This window comes from Microcebus murinus, chromosome 13, assembly GCF_040939455.1.
Source record: "Microcebus murinus isolate Inina chromosome 13, M.murinus_Inina_mat1.0, whole genome shotgun sequence".
NCBI lineage: Eukaryota > Metazoa > Chordata > Mammalia > Primates > Cheirogaleidae > Microcebus > Microcebus murinus.
The window spans coordinates 78,706,476-78,728,767 of NC_134116.1; the positions used below are offsets into that span (position 1 = coordinate 78,706,476).

The window sequence follows — 22,292 nt, forward strand, 5'->3', positions numbered from 1 at the left end:
TTATAGATTTAAATTACTTTAAACCTCATATTGCCCATTCTTATTGCATAATTATATGTGTTTTGGTAATTCTTCTCTTCGTAAAGGTAGTAACTACAGTTTATAACAGCACCTTCATTTCAAACAGTAACAAACACAGCAGTAGAATTGATGATTTTGATTGCCTGTGTATGTAGGAAATACCCTGTAGGCTTTGAGGTGAAGCTGATCTGGCCACTTAGAAAGATATTCCTCCCAAACTGCCAGTATTTAGTACATTTAATTTTAATCTCTAGCCTTCAAATGAGGTGTCCCAGTGGCACAGTTTCTGTTTCTTTTACCCAACTTCAGGAAATCTCCTTGAAATACACTTAAGGGTAGTTATTTTACCTCTAGTTGTCATGCCTACAAAGCATTTAGACTGGGACCAATAACACAGCAGAAATTTAGTTGAACTATTTTCCTTATGTAAACTTTTATTTCTAATAGAATTAGAATATTTTATTTACAAACAGTAGATTTACAGAAAAGAAGACAAATCATTTGGCTTTTTATGAAGCTGAAAATAAATTTCAGCCTTTAGAGGTGAAGTCAAGTTAGATAAAAGCATTTTGACTTTTTAGCTACCAACCTTTTTTATGATCTCTCAAAGAGTAAAAGTCTATGATTAAAGGGCATTTTTTCCCCACAGAGTCAATTATACTAAGATAGGTCTACATTTTCTTTTTCTTATAATTTTTTTTTCACTTTTAAAATATGTATATTGGCCAGGTACGGTGGCCCAGGCCTATAATCCTATCACTCTGAGAGGCCAAGGCAGGTGGATCGTTCAAGGTCAGGAGTTCTAAACCAGCATGAGCAAGAGTGAGACCCCGTCTCTACTAAAAATAGAAATTATTTGGTCAACTAAAAATATATATTAAAAAAATAAGCTGGGCATGGTGGCGCATGCCTGCAGTCTCAGCTACTTGGGAGGCTGAGGCAGAAGGATCGCTTGAGCCCAGGAGTTTGAGGTTGCTATGAGCTAGGCTGATGCCACGGCACTCTAGCCCAGGCAACAGAGTGAGACTCTGTCTCAAAAAAAAAAAAAGTATGTTTATTAGGTAAATACAGACTGATATTTTAAACCAGTATTTAGTTTTTTATATTAATAACATATAATATACTTGAACCACTTACAGCAGTATTAGCTATAGGAATAAAAATAATTATGGTATCTAATTTCTTTTATCTCTGTTTTGTTCAAGCTTTTTCTACTAATGTAGCTTAAACAGATTCTCTTTGACGTAGGGACAGTATAACAGATCATTTCAGAAGTCTCTGTTGGGGGTGTACTCTAAGAGGTGTAGGACGGAAGGATTAGCACCCCCTGATAAGGGCAACAAGGGGTGCATTGTCTGTAGATGATTTAAAAGTAATAGTAAAACATACTAAAAGTTGCTTTTTTTTTTTGCTTTTTTTTTGAGACAGAGTCTCGCTTGTTGCCCAGGCTAGAGTGAGTGCCGTGGCGTCAGCCTAGCTCACAGCAACCTCAAACTCCTGGGCTCAAGCAATCCTGCTGCCTCAGCCTCCCGAGTAGCTGGGACTACAGGCATGCGCCACCATGCCCGGCTAATTTTCTATATATATTAGTTGGCCAATTAATTTCTTTCTATTTATAGTAGAGACGGGGTCTCGCTCTTGCTCAGGCTGGTTTCGAACTCCTGACCTCGAGCAATCCGCCCGCCTCAGCCTCCCTAAAAGTTGCTTTTTATTGTAAACATATGCTGTCAGTTCTGAATGGGATCAGTAATAAAACATTGTTCTTCAGTGAGGCAAACCACTCCCGCTTCGCCATCCCTCTTGATATGTCACTGCTATCTGTTTAATAGTCTATTTATCCAAAATAGTTTTCAAACAGTAATGCAATGTCTATTGCTACCTCATTTGATTATCCTATTTGAGTGAGATTTCTTATAGCATTTAAATCCTTCAGGCCAAGTGAACTGCTTTCATTAAAATAACAGCCTCTGCCTCTAATCTAGATCTTACTGGTTAGGTATCCACCTCTCAAATTCTTCAGTTTCTGAAGGAAAGATTCATTTTTCATATATATATATACATATACACATATATATATTTTTTTAGTGTGAGTACCTTTCTGCTAACTGAAATTTAAATTTTGGAGTTTTGATATAATACAGTTTTCAACTGTAGCTCCATATGATACCAATACATGTAGTAATGACATTTACTCTCAAGAACATTGTTCTGAAGCTATATAGCATAACTTTTTGTCACCTTTTCTTCTCAAATATTTGTTATTATTTGCAGATGAGATATTTACCCCATCAGCAAAAATAAAGTTAAGTAATAGTACATTACATTCTTTGCTCCTTTTCTGTCAGGTTTAGATTAAATGTGGCAATGCTGACCTTAACTTATCTACATGGATTTCTAATGCTGTGAATTGGTCCAATTGGTTAAGGTACTGACTTGCCACAAGAATCTTCACACTAAGATAGATAATCATCACAGACACCCTGAAAACACTGTCTTAATAATACCCCAGAATGTTATTGAAGTTTTTGTTTAATAAAATTCGCTTTATTAGTAGCAGAAGTACTGGTTTGACATGGTAGAGTTATGAAGTTTTTTGATACATGTAATTGAGCTGTACAATGGGTAGTCCTATTTAATAAATAAAGATTTATTTTGTCACTATTAATCATCACATAGTAGCAGATTAGTAACTGCAGTCTGTCATCTTTGGTGAGAAATAGAGATTTATTTATTCTGGAACCCTTTTTGGGCTGAGGGTGGTAATAAGTGCATATGCATGAGTGTTTTAAGAAAAATGGACTGTAAAGGAAACACAAGCAATATTTATTTTTGTGAGATAATTCTTGGATCCAAACCAAACTTCTTAGCTTTAGAACATTAAAATATGTGTACATAATAAGTTGTTGCTTATATGCTTAATGTATTTGCTGTTGAGTATAGATAAATAAAAACAACGGTACGGGCGATACGTTAGCTTTGCTCTTTCCCATGACTACTCTCTTCCCCTTTGTTCTTTCATTCTCCTCCTCTCCTTGAGAGGAGAGTAGTGTGACTAACAATCCATATCCGGGTTCTGATACTACCATCTGTATTACACAGGGCTCTCCAAAGAAACAGAAGCAACAAGATGTCGGTAGGTAGGTAGGTAGGTCGGTAGCGGGAGCTTTATTTTAAGCAATTGACTCATGATTGTGGAGGCTTGGTAAATCCAAAATCTGCAGAGTAGGCCACAGGCTGGAATTTAGGAAAGAGTTGTGGTTCTAGTCTAAAGGCAGACTGCTGGCAGAATTCCTTATTGTTCAGGGGAGGTCAGTCTTTGTTCTGTCAAGGACTTCAGTTTATTGAATGAGGTTTACCCATGTTAAGGAGGGTAATCTGGGCCGGGTATGGTGGTTCATGCCTGTAATCCCAGCACTTTGGGAGGCTGAGGCAGGCAGATCACTTGAGGCCAAGAGTTGAAGACTTCAAGTGTCTATGCTAGACAACATAATAAGATCCCATCTCTTTAAAAAACCAAAAAGGAAGATAATCTCTTTTACTCAAAGTCCACTGATTTAAATATTAATCTCATCTAAAAACACCTTCACAGAAATATCCAGAATAGTGTTTGACCACAAACATCTGGGCACTGTGGCCCAGCCAAGTTGACGCATAAAATTAGTCATCCTATAAATGAATAAACAGAGGCAGAAGTTGAAATAATGTGGGATAAGTTATTTTTCTTCCCTCCCCCACCCAGTTAAACTGCTTATATAAAATAGGAGTATTGGATTAAGGCGTACTAAGAATTTTTACCTGGTACAAAGAAGAACCAAGTGGGAAATAGTTATGAAAACATCGAGTAAAGGTATGTTTAACCTTTGTACTGTTGGTGAGAATGTGAAACGGTACAACTGCTATGGAAAATAGTATGGCGCTTCCTCAAAAAATTAAAAATAGAATTACTATATCATCCAACAATCCCACTCCTGAGCAAACATATTCAAAAGAATTCAATGTGAAGTCTCAAAGAGATGTTTGTATGCCCATGTTCATAGGAGCATTTCTCCCAGTAGCCAGGAGGTAGAAGCAACCCCAGAGTTCATCGATGGATGAATGGATAAGCAAAATGTGGTTATATATGTGCAATAGAACGTTATTAAGCCTTGAAAAGGAAGAGATCCAATTAGAACAAATGTGGATTTTAAAAAAAATAAAGAAGGGAATTCTGACATGTGTACAAGGATGAACCTTTAGGATGTGAAATAAGCCAGTCAAAAAAGTAGAATGGTGGTGCTAGGACTATGGGGAGGGGGTGGGTGGGAGTCATTTTTTAATGCATACAGAGTTTCAGGTTTATAGGATGAAAGGAGTTTGGAAATGGATGGTGGTGATGGTTGCACAACATTACGAATATATTTAATACTGCTGAAGTATACACTTAAAAATGGTTAAGATCAATTTTATGTTATGTGTATTTTACCACAATAAAAAAATTGGGGGGAAATATGTTTTAAGTAATTCATAAGTAATTCATAATGAGGAAAAGTTTGAAGCTGTTAGCCTGATTGGATTGAGTTTGGTGGTTTTTCTGAGCCCAGTGAAATAAAAAGACTTGAAGCACCAAAGTCATACTGATGCCTTTTGTGCAGAAGCCCAGGTTTGATTTGACCGTGGTATCTGAACTCTTGTATCTGAAAAGGTAGTCCTCCCAGGTAGAGTTAAAACCCATTGGCAAGGTCATGAGAGAGTTTTAGTACCAGTGCCAGTGTTGTGACCACTTTGAGAGCAATGAGACATTCACTCCCTGCAGCTGTTTATGTGGCCTCTTTCAGTAGAACTGATTATCTTGTATAAAACTTTTAAAAGTTAATGATGCTTTTCTCATGCGGTCTATGAAATAAATTTCAAAGTTGGTTAGTTTTTCTTTTACTAGGAAGAATTCTGTGATAAAAATTTGAAACACTGTCAAATATGCTAGTATTTGTGAATCCAAGTGAAAACTGATACCGTAGTCTGCCTCTAGTCTCCTTTTCTTTCCTATCTCCTTAAACTTACTTTCCAACCAATGCAGGGTTCCCTCTTCCCCTTATCTTCTTCATTTGAACCCCTGTTTATCTTTAACAGCTCTGCTCGTGCTGCTTAATCAATAAAGCCCTCTCCGGTCACTCTAGCTGGAAGTGAGAATGAGTACATCTAAAATCCTCTCACAGCCACTCCGAACCACCCATGGGGCACCTACTGGTTTTGGTAATGTTTTCTGTTTGATTATAAGCCCCTGAGGGCAAAGACAGCGCTTGATATGTATTTATATCCCTCCTAATTTCTGACAAAATACCTAGCCAAATATACAATCTGTGTATACAATATTGGTTATGTTTGTTGAACAAATGAACTAGTTCACTTGTAATAGAAGCAAAGTGGCTTCCAAGGTTTTTCTCTATTGGTTATTTCTGATATTATCTGGTGCTTCTCTACCTGCACACACATGCATACCCTGTTGCATTTCATCTTTTTACTGCCCTTTTATCTCTGCTGTGCTTTACTGCAGTGAAGTAATGCACACAAACTTTTCTTTCCCACTGATACTGCATCTTAAATCCTTTCAACTGCTTCCCCCTTACTACCTGAAAGGACTCAGTTCTTACCAGTCAGTTAAAAGACCATTCAACTAATAATATTGACATGTTGGTCTCCTTTATTGCTCTCTTCCATTATCCAATATTTTTACCTCACCCAGTGAAACCTATTTGCTGACCCTTTTCCTGTTTGTTGTGCTGTTCTCTTCATGTCACTTATTTTTTCCTATTTTTTCTTTAATCTTAAGGTTGGAACATTGCCATCATAGTTCATTTACATGAATATACATATTTATATTTACTTTATCCAAAAACATCTTAAGACCCCTTGTGTGTAAATTTAATTGTACATAAGGAGGCATGCCAATTGATACAACAATATGAGATACACTATGACTTTTCAATGTAGTTAGTTTTGTTTCTTTCTTCAAGCTGAATTATAACATTGTTTATGAAATTTTGAGTGTTTTGGACTATTGTAACTATTGCATCTGTCTCCTTATTGGCCACTTCTGCCCTAAACCAATTCAAAATAGTATTCTAGGCCGGGCGCTGTGGCTCACGCCTGTAATCCTAGCTCTTGGGAGGCCGAGGCGGGCGGATTGCTCAAGGTCAGGAGTTCGAAACCAGCCTGAGCAAGAGCGAGACCCCGTCTCTACTATAAATAGAAAGAAATTAATTGGCCAACTGATATATATATATATAATTAGCCGGGCATGGTGGCGCATGCCTGTAGTCCCAGCTACCCGGGAGGCTGAGGCAGAAGGATCGCTCGAGCCCAGGAGTTTGAGGTTGCTGTGAGCTAGGCTGACGCCACGGCACTCACTCTAGCCTGGGCAACAAAGCGAGACTCTGTCTCAAAAAAAAAAAAAAAAAATAGTATTCTATGCCATGATAAAAATTTTTAGAAAACAAATCTCTACAGAGATTTCTTTTGGGAGTATCCCAGTGGGGATGTACTATCATGGGGAGTACATGATATTAGTAAAGGATGACTGCTATTTTTTAAAAACAGGCATAGGTACACTTTCTTTATGTTTAAAAAGAAGCTCCAGTAAGTTCTTTAGATAGAAAAGAAAAACCAAACAGAAAGACCCTGAAATTATCCAAATGCTGAAAATGATAAAGCAATGAAGTCATGGACCTGCGGGGGAGAAAGGAGCCTGCCTTCCAGACCTCTCTTCTCACTGTCTGTGCCCTTCTCTGTGCTGTAGCTTCTTTGAAATGAGTGTTGGAAACATAGTAAGCATGTTTAAAACAGAGCTTTTTTGGAAGAAAAATGCCTTTTAATTGTCAGGTTTAATCATTGTTCGTTATGTTAGCTTTGCTTCATTTATTGGGAACTCCAAGGATTTACTCTAATTGTAACTTTTCTTGTTTGTTTAATTGGGTAGCTAGTAAAACACAAGATTGCATCCATAAAATTTAGGCTTGAGGATAAAACTTGGGTTTGGTAACAACTGATTAAGCCAAACTTAAATGAGGTTTGCATTAATTTTTGTTAACATTATGAATATTGTGTTTATTCTAAAGTACATTTATTTAAATGACCAATTGTTTTCCTTTTGTAAACATATTCCTTCTGTAAACATTCCATTTAGTTTTTTGATAAATGCTACATTTGCTTAACTTTTTTTTCTCCGCCCCCCCTTAACTTTTATATTAAGCATATACAATGGACTGAGTTCTATTATATGTTACAAAAAAAGTGGACCACTTCATTGTACTAAATGTCACAACTGCAAATAGCATACATGTTTATATGGGTGGATTACAAGTTGATAATAAAAATATTTTTTTAGACACTTTGAGTACAATGCCAGAATTTTTTTAGTGAATACTTCTCACCAGTCAAGAATGGTTATTCTAAGTTGTCTTATCAAGATTTTGTTTTAGAGTTTAACATGATGTTTTTGAGTGATCCTGGAAATTGTCTACAGGTAAAGGAATATCTGAGTTTTTCTCCATTCTTAGCAATAATGGATGTGATGCATCATTATGTAATTTATATAACTGTTCCCATTTTTGTAAACAAGATTTATTATCATCCACAGCAGTGTGTTTCAAAAAAACAGGACAGATTTAGGAACAAGAATTTACCAGATCTCTGTCTGGATCAGATATAAGCTTTTACTTGATTTAATATGATGTTAATTTGGTAACAATCAAATTTTTCTCTTTTAACCTTTTGACTTTCACATTAGCAAAAGAGAAATACACTGTCTGTAGTCAGACTACCAAGAAATGGGCTGAATATGGTGGCTCATGCCTGTAATCCTAGCACTTCAAAAGGCCAAGGTGGGAGGATCGCTTGAGGGCAGAAGTTTGAAACCAACCTGGGCAACATAGCAAGACCCTGTCTCTACAAAAAAATTTTACAAAATTAGCTGGGTATCGTGATGGTGCATGCCTGTAGTCTTACCTACGTGGGAGGCTGAGTTGGGAGGATTACTTGAGCCCAGGAATTCGAAAGTACGGTGAGCTATGATCAGGCCACTGCACTCCATCCTATGTGTCAATGTGAGACTCTATCTCTTTAAAAAATATACCAAAAAATGTTTTTTCCAAAGAGGGTTTCAGAATACTCTGAATTATACTGTGAAAAAGCATATAAAAATTAATATTCCAGTCTAACTTTATAGTAATAGAGCCAGGCTTTAGACGAGTACTAAATTACTTTCCAGATCTGAAGATTTGTAAACATACTTTATTAGATAAGGTATTCTCTTATCTCAGCTAAAATTGTTATCTAAACCTATTTTAAGCCACTGGTGCCCTTGGCACATAAACCTTTCATTAAGTCTTTTTCAGTTTGACAACCTTTTTTCCTCTTTACTGAATACAAGCAAATGAGAAATGATCAAATAAGAGGGCAAAAGTAAGTCTTCCTACAGAAACGAGCACAAACAGCTATACGTATTTCAAAATCAGTTCAACCCAAAAGTTCATCTTGTGTAAATTTTTATAAATGTTTGAATTAACACAGGAATTGTGTTTTAAAATTTAATAAAACTAAAAGTTTCCTTAGGTACAATTAGATGTAAAATCAGTGACAGTTACTAGAAAAAAATGTTTCTTTACTAAAGTCTTCTACCATCCTCCCTAGTACACCTGGATTTTACTTTCCCTTTCTACAGTGATCACTTTTATAATGATCTATGTCCATTTTTATTTATGTGTAATATGCCCCCAGATTTTTATCATGTTGTAAGTATATTAAGTAGGTATGTAATCTGAGGATTCCTAACTCTGTTATAAAACAGCTGAATTTATAAGATTAATTTCAGTTCTGAATTTCACATCTTTTCATATCACAAATAGGCTTGTAAGTCAGGTCAGTACGGTTTAAGAGGCCTATTTAACAAAAACCTAGAAGGTGGAAGATAGACTGCTAATTTTTTAACTCATTGTTCTAAAAATATGTTTATGTAAACACCTTGTATTATTTGAAATAAAGATCATTTTTTGTTTTCCCTGATTTCATGGACTAATAGACCTTCAGGTTGGAAGATATCTTAGCAGAGACTATTCCAGTCTCTTACTTGGTGTAGTAATTCTTGGTAATATCTGCAGCAGATAACCATTCTGTCACTACTTGAACATTTCCAGCATGGCTAATTTTCTGTCTTACGAGGGTAGACTTACTATTACGCAGCTGTAATCCTTAGAGTCAAAATTTTGGAATTCATAACATTCATCCTTTGGGCCCTCTCTGCTTTAGTTATCTCTTTTATTTTTTTTCCCCTCTGATTAATACCAGCTGGTAAAACCAAATATCTGAGCCTGCATGCTGAAGAGGGGGAGGGGAAATCTAAAAAAGAAGTAGGGAGAAAAAATAAAAGGGCCAGGCATGGGGGCTCACACCTGTGATCCTAGCATTCTGGGAGGTTGTGGCAGGAGGATTGCTTGAGGCCAGGAGTTTGAGGTTACAGTGAGCTAATTGGACTCTATCACAGGTGACAGAAAGAGACTCTGTCTCAAAAAAAAAAAAAAAAGGATTTACGAAGAAAATTAAGAAGGAGTTGCATGGTAGGGAGCAATAGTGAGTCTGAGGTTATGTATCCCTGAGTAATCATTTTCTGTCATCATGGGCTGAAGAGGAAAAGTCAAGGCCCTATTGTAGTGGGCCTAAGGTTTGTGTGAGTCTTGGTTCCACCACTTAATTATGTAACCTTGGGAAGGGTTAATCTCCCTAAGTGTTACTTTTCTCATCTATAAAAAGGGGCCAGACCTGTGTTTTTCTCCTTTTGGTGGAGATTCATATGAAACATTAGGACTGTGGCACATAATAAATGTTCAGTAAGTACATCTCACTTTCAGTCCATCATCACATTGCCCTGGGAACACAGGCACCATAGGGACAGGAACTTTATCCATTTTTTTTACTGCTATAACATCACTATCCAGATTGTCACATGGTGCCTATTGGATGCACATAAATAACTTATCAAATGAATAAATGGATTCTTGTCAGTTCTACCTTCAGAACGTATCTCAGATCCAAGTACAGTTAAGACCTTCCTTTAACTCTAATTGGAATATGGTACAATTGGCAGTTAGTTCTAATCATCTGCCTGGTGTCTTTTCTCAAAGAAGAGTAAACTGTGGTGATTATTCTCAGGAAAAAGAGGCTTCAGAAAGAGGAAACCATGGAGGAAAATGGTAAATTTGGCAGGGATTCTGGAATTCTTCTAGCCTGGGATCCCTGGGTGAATCCAATAAATCAGTTACCAGCCACAAGGAGATTCCAGCATTCCATGCTACCAGGACATGGATTTGGATTTACCAGATGGGCATCAGGATTGCTAGTTGGTATAGGCTCACCTTGTTCATTTTATTAATCTCTGTTTACCCTACAGTAACCTGACCCCACACTTCATTGAATTTCTTGGACTCCATTAATTACCCTTAAGTACCCTGTGGCCTCACATCATGTCATTCTGTCTAAAATTTCTCAATAGGTTTCTACTTGGGAGACTGGTACCTTCGGAATCTTTCCTAAATGCACTGTCTGTTATGATGTCTTTTTACCACAGTGAAAGCGACACCATTATTTTATGTACCGCTGAGGAAGAAAGCATACTGCCAATTTTGCCATCACATCACGGGTTATAATATGCATCCCATTTTCAGAAATACCAAAATTTAGAAAATGAAAATTAGAATCCATGAAATACATTTTTTCTTGCCATATAGTAATGGCTAGGACTTATTTAATACAGTAGCAAATAATAGAGGTGACTTATTTCTTTCACTATGGTATATGACATTAACTCTGGGGATTTAGTTAAATTTAGATCAGGTTAAAGATGTTCCCTTCTATGCCTACTTAAGTTGTTTGTTTCTAACTGAAGAGTAGATTTTATTAAATGCGTTTTCTGCATTTTCTGAGATGATTATATGATTATTTCTGTTAATCTGTTATGTGGTAAATTACACTTACATGGTTTTATTTTGTTGTTAATGTTGAACTCTCCTTGCATAGTGGGACCAACACTACTTGGTCATGGTTTTTTTCATTCACTACTGGATTACCTTTACTATTCATCTGTCTTCATAAATGAAATTGGTCAATAATCTGTTTATATATTACCTTTGTCCTGTTTTGTTATCATGATTATATTAGCCTCAGAAAATGATTTTAGTTTCTGGAATAGTTAGTATAATGTAAAGATTATTTATTCTTTGAAAGGTTGGTAAAAGTTATCTGTAAGACTCTTACTCTGGTGCACTGGAGTATGGATGATTTTTTACTGTCATTTCAATTTATTTAGTGATTATTAAGCTATTTAGCTGTTCTGTAAAACTCTGGATCAAATAAGCATTTTAAAATAAGATACAAATTACCATAACTGGTTCTAGTAAAGAAGTAGAACTAAATAGATCAGTAACTATGAAAAGAATAAAGGCATTTGTCATAGGGGTACCTCTAAAAAAGTAATGAGTATGAATGGTTTCACAGTTGCTTCAAACCCACAATTAACAGGTAATCCTACATTATATAAACAGTTGCCAAACAGTTGAAAAGAAAATTTTCTTAATAACTTTGTGGGAAGAAAGCATAACACTGGCACGGAACCTGATAAAGATAATGCCTACAACCCTAGACCAGTATCACATGTAAATATTTATGTATATATCTTAAATGTTAGCATATAGGATCCAAGTGGACCTAAAATAATCCTGTGCTGTAAGTAAATGAAGCACATTTTAAGAATGTGAGGATGAATCTGTATTTGGAAACCTATTAACAAAATTCACCTTTTTAATAGTGCCGAAAGAATAACACTAATGTGTATTACAACCCATATCCCCAATCAGCAGCCTTTATTAATCAAACATTCTATCACCACTAGTGTTTAATAATGTTCTGGAACAGTTCTGGTTCAGAAATAGTCATGATAGGGGATTGGTTAAATAAAATAGGATAAATCCAGTAATTCTATTCAACTGTTAAATCAGTTTACATAGAGAAATTTGTTTACTGTTGAATAAACTAAAACAGGAATCAAGAGCTTTTTGTAAGATATTTATATTAAATGTAAATAATACAGATTTAGAAAAATCTGGAACTATGTCCAAAAAATGTTTTTAATGATTTGACTCTGTGAGGTAAGATTCATGTGAATTTTACTTCCTGTATACTTTTCCTGTATAATTTTCTACATGAATGTATATTTTTGTTACTTTTTAGAAAACTATTGCTAATAATAAACAGTTTTTTAATCTGTAAAAGTCATAAAGAGACACAAAGCTAGAAAGTGGTCAAAAGCAATTAGGAGTATCTCATGGAGTGGTACAGAAAATCCATCTTGAGGGCATATCCAATCATTCATGGGTCCCACCTCAGCCTCTCAGCCCCCCAGAAGTTTTTACTTAAGAACCACTTGTAGTAGTGAATCACTGTTAACAGATTATAATGTTAGCTGCTATTTTAATTATCTAACTATAATACATCTAGGACTTTTTATATATTGGGCTTTTATGTGCATTAGTCACATGTAATCTATGCAACACCCTAGACTGTCATTATTTTTATCTGTATTTTATAAATGAAGAAATGGAAGTTAAGATTACATAACTAGTAGCTGATGGCATCCCTGATTTTTTTCAGGCTTATTCTTAACCACTTAACTATATTTCCTCATCTTCTATAGACGTCCATCACATTCCTCAAATATTTAGGGGAAGAAGAGAGTCTGAGAACTGTTGGTCTAAAGTCTCCTGTGTCTGTTGGTATATAAAAAAATAAGTTATTACTGTAGTATCAGATAAAATACATTTTATTTCAAAAGATTGAAACACATGACATCAGAAGGATTAAAGTAGTGAAAATACAGCAAAGAACTTATGGTCTGTTCAGTTTGGCAGTTGTACAAAAAGAAATAGAAATATGTGTACCTTGACATTTTTCTATCAAATTATGACAAAAATTTTTAAATAAAGAGATGAGCCAGCCAGGCATGATAGCTCATACCTGTAATCCCAGCACTTTGGGAGGCTGAGGTGGGACAATCACTTGAGGCCAGAAGTTCAAGACCAGCCTGGGTAACATAGCAAAGTTTCTACAAAAGATTTAAAATATTAGCCAGGCGCAGTTGCATTTCCTATAATCCTAGCTATTTGGGAGGCTGAGGCAGGAGGATCACTTTGCTTGAGCCCAGGAGTTCAAGAGTACAGTGACCTATGCACTTCAGTCTAGGGGACAGAATGAGACCCTATCTCTTTAAAAAAAAAAAAAAGAATGAGCAAAAATTAGAGTAAAGCAATGAGATATACTAGGGCAATGAGATATACTTGGAATTTAGAGTTATCTAACAGTATATTTTGAGTAAACATCTCCAAAAATTTGTGACTAGAAAAGCTCAATGTTTACTTGACAGTAAAGATGTACATAGTAAGTATTGACAAAGGCACAAAGTCTACATTAATATCTCAGAACACAATAAAACTACAAGTAAAGACAATTATGTTTTCTTAACTATTAGACATCAATTGAAAATGTGCTGTTTAATACAAAGTTTGAAGTACAAAAGAGATTCTTGAGTTAAATATATGCATCCATTGCAAATTGAAAAGCACATCTCAATATTAGAATTCCTTGAAATTGTACAAAGTAGGCAGAAATATATAGCTTCAAACAAATTGTTTGAAGGACACATAAAAACAAAAACTTTTGGAACATACCAGAAGAAGAAATAATAATAGATTATATAAATTGTTAATAAAAACACCCACACTCATCAGAGTCCAGGCCACACATGATACAAGCAATTAATTCACTCTAGACACATGCATAGTTCGTATGTATAAACGTATATTTTTTAAAGTTCAGTGTCACTAACAAAGTAATGCATTGATATATAGGAGATACCATTTTTTCCTATCAGATTGTAGTCCTCAGTTGTTGATGGTGCTGTGGCAGTATAATGCAGTAGTTAGGAGGATGGATTCTGGAACCAAACCACCTGTGTTTGAACCCTCCCTCTACTACTAAAGAGCCAGTATGAATGGCTAACATGAACTAACTCGGTTCAGCTGAAGCCTTTCTGGGTTTGGTCATCTCAACTGTAAAGTGGAGTAATAAACCTCTTAAGAGTCATTGTGAGGATTAAATTAATCTGTGCAAAGGACTTGGCATGTAACTAACATTCAGGTTGCTGCTGTCAAACTGTCACTCCTCTGTTTAAAACTCTTCAATGAAATCTCACTTTATAGATAAAAAGGACATTTAATCTGCAAATTAGACCCAGCACTATCCAACCCCCACTTGTCTTTCTTTGCAACCACATTTCCTGCCAGCATACCCTACCCTGTGAATTATGCACTACTCACAAATGCCTTCTGGAATAAACCAAGCTGTTTCTGACTTCAGACCTTGTTTTTCCTTCTATTCTAACAGTTCTTCTTCTGCCCACACCCACTTACATGCCACTTACTAAGCAACGCTTTCCTCTGGCTGGTTCATTCTCATCTTTTAGGTCCTAGCTTAAATGTCACCTCAAAGAGACCTTCCCTCACCACTGTATCCGTTATTCTGATTCAGTTCTTTTTTTCTTTCGTAGCATTTATCACAATTTGTTGCTTTTTTATGTATTTGTTTGCTTTTTCTAATGTCTGGTTTCCATATGTGACAGAGACCATATCTGTTTTGTTACTATTATCTATGACATACCAAGGACAGTGTCTGGTACATAATTTGCCTCCAGTGTTTTGAATGAATGAATGCTACTGCTGTGACATAAATTACAGCCTTTTTAGAAAATAAAAATTATCAAGAACTTTAAAAATATTCATTCCTTTTGATTTAGCACTATTTTAGCACTCTCTTAAGGAAATTATTAAAAATGATAAAACGGTCATCACAGAATTAATGATAATAGTTGCAAATTGAAAAAACTTTACATGTCTAACAACTAGAGAATAGTCGAGTAAATTCTGGCACACAGAGAAGATGAACTGGGCCAGTCCTGGTTGCTCAGTCCTATAATCCTAGTGCTGGCCCTGGAGGACCACTTGAGACCAGGCGCTCTAGGCTGCAGTGAGCTATGATCACACCCCTGCACTCCATCCTGGGCAAAAAGAAAGAAAGAAAAAAAATGAAGTCTTATACAGTCATTTAAAATTATTTTCATGTTTAAATAATGTTACAGTGTTACAGGAAAAAGCAAACCACAAAATAGTAGAAAGAAAATACTGTGTATACCAAAACAAAGAATATACCAAAAGAAAGAAAGACAAAAGAAAGAATATACCAAAAAAATATGGTTAAATCTGGGTAGTTAATTGTATTTTCTTAATTGTGTTTGAAAAAAGTTAACTTTCCTACAAAAATATTGAATTCTAGAAGGAAAAATGTTTTTTAAAAAGTACAAGAACTATTAAAAATTTCATGAATAGATTCATACTATTTTGAGAACTTATTATATAATAAACTACAAGTTATTTCACAATTAAGAAGGGTATCACTCTTTATTGTCAGTAGGGAGAAAAATGTTCTTGCCTATAATTAAATTTTGTTGTTACTTGTATCTTAAACTTTTTGATATCCCATTTGAACCAGGATATAAAATGTGCATAAGAAAATTAGCGTTTCTGTTTTAGCTACAGCTGGAGGCAAATTTCTAACTGTTTTAAGAATCGCCAACTATCACTAAAGATATGATGGGCTAAATATTAGGTCTTAAATATTAAATGTTCAATTTCAAATCAAAAGTGTAGTTTATTATATCTCAAACAAGAAGCAATACAACTAATCAAAGTATGTGCCCAAACTATAACACATTGTTGCCATCTTAACCGTAGCTTGTTTATGCCAGCAGCAAAGAAGCCTGGAGAGTGAGTGGCGATGAAATCACAAAAGGTGTTTTCCACAGCGTGTTGAGAACTGAGTATTTTTCCTTGCAAGAAGTGGTCCAAAGCCTGGAAGGAAGTGGTAGTTGGTGCAAGGTCTGGTGAATAAGGTGCATGACAGAGAGTTTCCATGTCCAGCTGCTGTAGTTTGAGCAGCATTGTTTTTGTGACATGTGGTCGAGCCTTGTCTTGCAAGAGCATTGGCCTGTTTCTATTTGACCAGTCTTGGCTGCTTAATCACAAGCATCCTCATCATTTCGTCCAATTGGCTGAGGTAGACATCTGCTGTAATTGACTGACCAGGTTTCGTGAAGCTGTAGTGGATAAGACCAGAGCTGGACCACCAGACAGACACCATTAGCTTTTCTTGATGAATATTTGGTTTGGGACTGTGTTTTGGCACTTCATCTTTGTCCAACCATTGTGCTGAATGCTTGCGATTGTCAGAAATCTATTTTTCATCACATGTAACAATACCGTATAGAAATGGTTCACCTTTACATTGTGACAGCAAAGAAAGGCACGTTTCGAGATACTTTCTCTTTTGATGCTCATTTAATTCATGCGGTACCCATCTCCCCAGCTTCTCTACCTTGCCGATTTGTTTCAAATCTTCCAGTATTGTTGGAATAGTAATGTCAAACCTTGCTACTAATTCACACTTAGGTTGAGATGGGTTTGCTTCCATTGCAGCTTTTTCATCATTATCCACCTTGGTCTCAGGTCACCGACATGGCTCATTTTCAAAATTAAAATCAACAGAATGGAACTTCTCAAACTGTTGATGTATTGTGTGTGCGTTAGCCACATCCTTCCCAAACGCTTGGATGGTATTTCGAGCTGTCTGGACTGCATTGGTTGCATGATAAAACTCATATTCAAAAATAACACGAATTTTTGACTTATCTATAGTTTCACAAAAATGGCTCTGAAAAAACAAAATGTGAAAAATAATCACAAGCCAAAACACACATTTGTAAGACTGAGAATGTACCTTCACAACAGGGGGAAAAAAACCAAAAGAAGGATCAAAGTGAAATGCCAGAGATAGCAATTGTCAGACTTAGTACTTAAGTAAATCAGACATTTCATAGTTAATGACCTACTGGAAACCTACCTGATTCTACTTGGAAAGCCTCTGCCTTCAACACTTCACTGTTTCAGAAATCTGGCTTCACTTTGAAGTAGGCTGAGCCCTAAGAGACTGCAGAGAGTAACCCAGTGTTGATTGATTGATTAACAGTCCATGAAAGCAGTTTTACTTGTCCTGGGCAACACCTAGGGAATATTGTTAGTGCTGTGCTTACTTTTGATACTTAGCCAATCATCCTAGTGGTCAGAAGTGTATTTGTATGGTTCTGAGTTTGTTTCTTAAAACATTTATAGTATCATTATTACTACAGCAATACATATTAACTCCAAAAATTGCTACACGAAATTACTTTCAAGATGTTATATTAGGAGAGGAGCCCCAGACTGTTCAGAGACAGAGTAGATTCTGCTGCTGCCCAACCTTACTGATTATACTTAAGGGCAAGTCATTTAATCTCTCTGGTGCCTAGTTTTCTCACCTTAAACATTGTAGGAATTTTTAACCTCTGAAATGTATGTGCTACCATTTCAGCAATAACTTTTTTTTTTCTGGGAATAAAAAAAATAATTTTTTTAGAATAATACACTGAAGATTAAATGTTAGCAGTAATAGCTTAAAGGCCATCACTAATATGCTTAGAAAGCCTGTGTAATGGTTACCACTGTAAACGGCCTTCATTAAAATCTTTAATTTGGTTTTAAGGTTGCTTTGATCAGTATTTGAAGAGGTGTTCTAATCTAGTTTCACTTTTATGTAGCAAACAGGTAGAATTAAAAAGTCAGATGAAGTAGATCGCAGGATGGCAGGGTGAATAAGGTTTGGGGAGAAAACCAATTGCTTTTTTCTTTTCCTCTCTCTGTTCTGTCCCCACCTGTCTTACTACTTCCTCCTCCTCCTTGAGGAAGGGGCACCCTTTGTAGGATAGTGTGGTAGATACCATAACAGATGTAGGTTAATCCAATATATTTTTATAGATTTTAAAACTGTCTGAAATACTTCTTTTGTAAAATCTCACTTTAAATTTTAGCTTCCTTTTTCATTTGAAAGTGAAAAACTCAAAACTGTGCTTATGAAAAATTGACTAACTTGTTTTAAAAATACTTTATTAAATTTCTCTATAATTCATTTATTTAAACACAGACACATATCTTGCTGTTTCTGAAAAAGGATTATCAGTGACTCCTTGCCTGTAATTAATTTACTACCTTGTATTAAATTGTCTTTGCAGGTTCACTTTCCCTTAAAAATCACAGACATTTTACATTGAAAGAGTGAGAAGGAACCACAACATTTTAACTCTGAGAGATATTCCAAGGTAGTGAAAATAGACTGATAAGAGGGCCAAGCAAAGCCTTAGCTCTGCATGGAGAAAAGCACTGCCATATTTAGGCCTTTGTGAAATTTGCATACTGCTTTGCATATATACACATACAGTTGCTTTGGTGACTTCCTGTATTTGGTTTTAATTTTTGCATAAATGAGGTTTTTTAAAAGGTGGATTTATGTTATACTGGCATATTGTCTATTTAAAAGAAACCACTACTGTCTACTGAAAAAAAACACTATTTTGTTTCCACAGAAACCTGCTAATATTTTAGTTATGGGTGAAGGTCCTGAGCGAGGAAGAGTAAAAATTGGTATGTTATATCTTTGATAAGTCACAGTGTAGTACTCTTAATTTTTGCAGGCAGCTGTATCACTTCTAATTTTTGCTGTAATAATATGCATTTATTCATGTAGTTCCATATGATCGAAGCCATTTCTAAAGAGTATACGTAAAAGTGAAAAATGTTTCACACTCCTGAAAGGTGTCAGACATTCTTTAGAGACTGAAATGTCCCAATTAGGAAACAAGCTGTGCAAGTTTCCTAGAAACCTCTGCCTTCATTAAAAATAGCCTAAAGAGGTGAGTGGCTTCTATCCCTGTTAGATGCCAGCCTCACCTTTAGTCACAAGGGCATACAGTATGCTAATAATTCTACCATAATGTTCACCTGAGCCAGATTAGATGCAAACATAATCCTCTACTGACCTCATCTAGATTAGGAGCTACAAACTAGGGAAAGTACAGAACCTTACATTCTAACAGTACTGTCTTGTAGTAGGCCTTTGCCTGAAGGGAAAAAATTAATGGGCATTCTGTACCTTGACATGTTTTCTGATAGCTCTATTTTCCTATATATCAAAGCAAAATTTTACACATTTCTGGTCTGATAATCTGTAAGGATAGAACTAAATTTATTTAACCTAACTGGTTATTTTTTTTTTCATTGTCATTTCCAAGTTGTGTTTGTCACATATATTTAGTTTTTTTTTTGTGTGTGTAAAAGAATTGTTACAACTAAATTATACTAATTTAAAGGCAGCAGGATTGTGGGAGTATATACTAATAAAGTTAATAGTAATTTCTGATTGCAAGATTTAATATGAATAAGAAGGATCAGCTGACTTGTATCACGTCACCAACAAACAAAAACACAAGTGTTCTTAACTCTTCTTCCCTATTTTCCCTTATAAACCCCCCAATCTCACTTTTTCTAATTAGACTCTTAAAATGCTCTTTTATGATATAAACTTTGCAAATTTTTAGTTATGAGAACACTTGATGCACCTCAGCATACTCCAAGCCATTGGCTTTCCTTGAGAACCAGACCCTGTCAGTACTTATCCTAATGTCATCAAATAAATGCCTAAGTCTTTACATGTGCTTTTAAAAAGGAGTCCGTCCTATCCAATTTGATGGCATCAAATTCAAATGTAAGTTTCAAGCATGCAAAATAGAAAGGACCTAGCCAAGCAGTAGTTGCAAATGTATTCTCTACTGTATAATTTGGGGAAAATTAATATAATACATTAAAATAATCTAGTTTGGAAGTATATGTTTATGGAACATATATGATGTCAGGTTTGAGCAACACTATGTCTTAAAGAGTTCACATTTAAGAAGAAATACTAGTTTCCTGTAAACTAGTATTTAGTAATCTGATTCCTGGTTTTAATTCTTTGCCAGATTTTTGGGGTTTTTTAACCTTCATAATTAAGTTGATTAGAATAGAGCCTACTTCATTATAAAATGTATATATTAAGAGAATAGAACTAAACTTATCAAATGGTGAATGAATTTTGAAATTTCTGAATAGGTGGTATGACTAGTGATCATTCAACATGTATTAGGCAAAAGCTATGTGTAATGACAATTGTACGTGATACTGTTAGGGATAGAGAGATGAAAGAGACACAGATTTGCCTTTAAGAAGATTATGGTTTGGCAGGATAAGCAGCCATGCCTGAATAACTACCTTACATGTTAAATTGTGTTAAATGCTATGAACTGTATCTAAGCTCAGTTCCAGCTCTGAGGTATGAGTTTGTGAACTTTGTCAAACCACTTATTGAACTTTAGTTTCCTCATCTGGAGGAGGAGGTGATTTAACTAAAGTCTTTTCCAGCTTAAAAAATGTACCATGATTCTTCAAAATTAGAATTCAACCAAAATAAATGGAGTGTATTCACTGGTGTAGTTAATCAGAGGGAACTGAAAAGGCTTGTCGATGCAAATAATGGAAAGCCTCACCCTAACTGATCCAGTTTCCCTGTGCCTGTGACCAGGACTGAGAATGAAAATGCAGCTCAGCAACCCTGTCCCCAGGGGTGGTGTGACAGTTGGGAAGGAATTGCCTGAAGGAGTATGGTCACTGTTGACCTCAGGCAGCAGAGCTTGTCTGTTACCCAGTTGAGGAGCTGGGTCACAGCAGTTTGAAGAAAACAGAAACCTCAAACTTGCTTTATATTTAGACTTCTAAAAGGGGTAAGATGTTTTGTGGGATTTTCCCCCCAGAATTCAGCATATTTTTCATATCTTACTAAATAACAGTGCTTAAATTAGTCTGCTTTGTTGTATTAGTAAAAATCTATTTGCTTAACATGATTTTTTTTTTTTTCTGTTTTACAGCCGATATGGGCTTTGCCCGGTTATTTAATTCACCTTTGAAGCCTTTAGCAGATTTGGATCCAGTGGTTGTAACATTCTGGTACCGAGCCCCTGAGTTGCTTCTGGGAGCAAGACATTATACCAAAGCTATTGGTGAGTGGAACTAAATAAAATTCCATGACTTTTTAAAAGTTTCTGTAAAAGATACATATTCCTATATATTTTTTAATCAAGTAGGAAAACAAATTATAAAAGTAAGAGCAAAAACTAACCCAAAATTCCACTACCTAGAAATACCCGTCATTAGCATTAGGGGTATATGATTCCACACCTCTCTGCATAGAAAGATAGTTAAAATTTTTTTAAATAAGTGAGATCATCCTATGCATTCTATTTTAAGCAAAAGTTTTGCATTTAATTTTATTTGAAAAGAGAAAACAGTGAAATTTTGAAATCCTTGAACTTCAGACAAATATTTCTTTCACCAAAAACATTAACTTCTAAAAGATCTCCCTAAAATTAAAAGAAAAACATTATGAAAAAAAATTTAGTAGTTTAGGTCATTTTAACCCACTTTTTCATTTTTGATAGTATTGATTCCCTGCCTTTTATGAAGAATTAGGAAGTTAGTGCTCTTATACTTCTTCTACCAGCCTCTCAATTAATAAGCTACAGTAGTAATATCATCACTCTGTGAATGTTTACATTTTTTTCTGTTTGCTAACCATAATTCCCACAGTTGTTTATGCTTAAGTTACAAATTGTAATGAATTTAATGCTCAGCTACCACATTCCTTTTACCACTACTTCTCCATCACTGACATCTTTATTTTGCTTCATTTTATTCTGTTGTATTTCACCATCAAGTAGTTTTTTTCTAATGTGCTTCTCTTTTCCTTTCTTCTTTATGTCTTCATTACCTCCTTAACTTGTTTTATATTCTCTAGGATGCTATTAAACCAGAGTTTCTATTGCTAGTAACTCCAACCTGGAGTTTTATATTCTGAATTGGTTGGTCTCCAGGCACAATCTACCATTTCATCCTGACTTTTTCCTTTTTTTGTTCCTCTTGGTTAGATCTGTTGCTTTCTGGATCTCATGATTTCATCCCTTATTTTGTTACAGTATATTCTCATGTAACTTCCTTTGAAATGGTATCCTAGAGGTAACTTCTCTAGTTCTTATATTTCTGAAGAATGCCTTTATCATACTTGATAGTTTGGCAGGGTTTAACATTCTAGGTATAAAATAATTTGCTCTTAGAATTTTGATAATACTCCTCCAAAGTTCACATCAATCTTGTTTCCAATCATTGGTGGATCACCTGGGGTTTTTT

At 35.3% G+C, this 22,292-nt stretch overlaps 1 protein-coding gene across 2 annotated transcripts in view; it reads left to right on the forward strand.

The window, feature by feature from the left end:
- The window catches only part of CDK8 (cyclin dependent kinase 8), a 102,333-nt gene that overhangs the window by 63,481 nt on the left and 16,560 nt on the right, over nt 1-22,292 (forward strand). For both annotated transcript variants that reach the window (XM_012778533.3, XM_012778532.3), the window contains exons 5-6: nt 18,605-18,662; nt 20,978-21,109. In XM_012778533.3, coding sequence (XP_012633987.1) covers nt 18,605-18,662; nt 20,978-21,109 — 190 coding nt within the window. The remainder of the gene's footprint in view (nt 1-18,604; nt 18,663-20,977; nt 21,110-22,292) is intronic.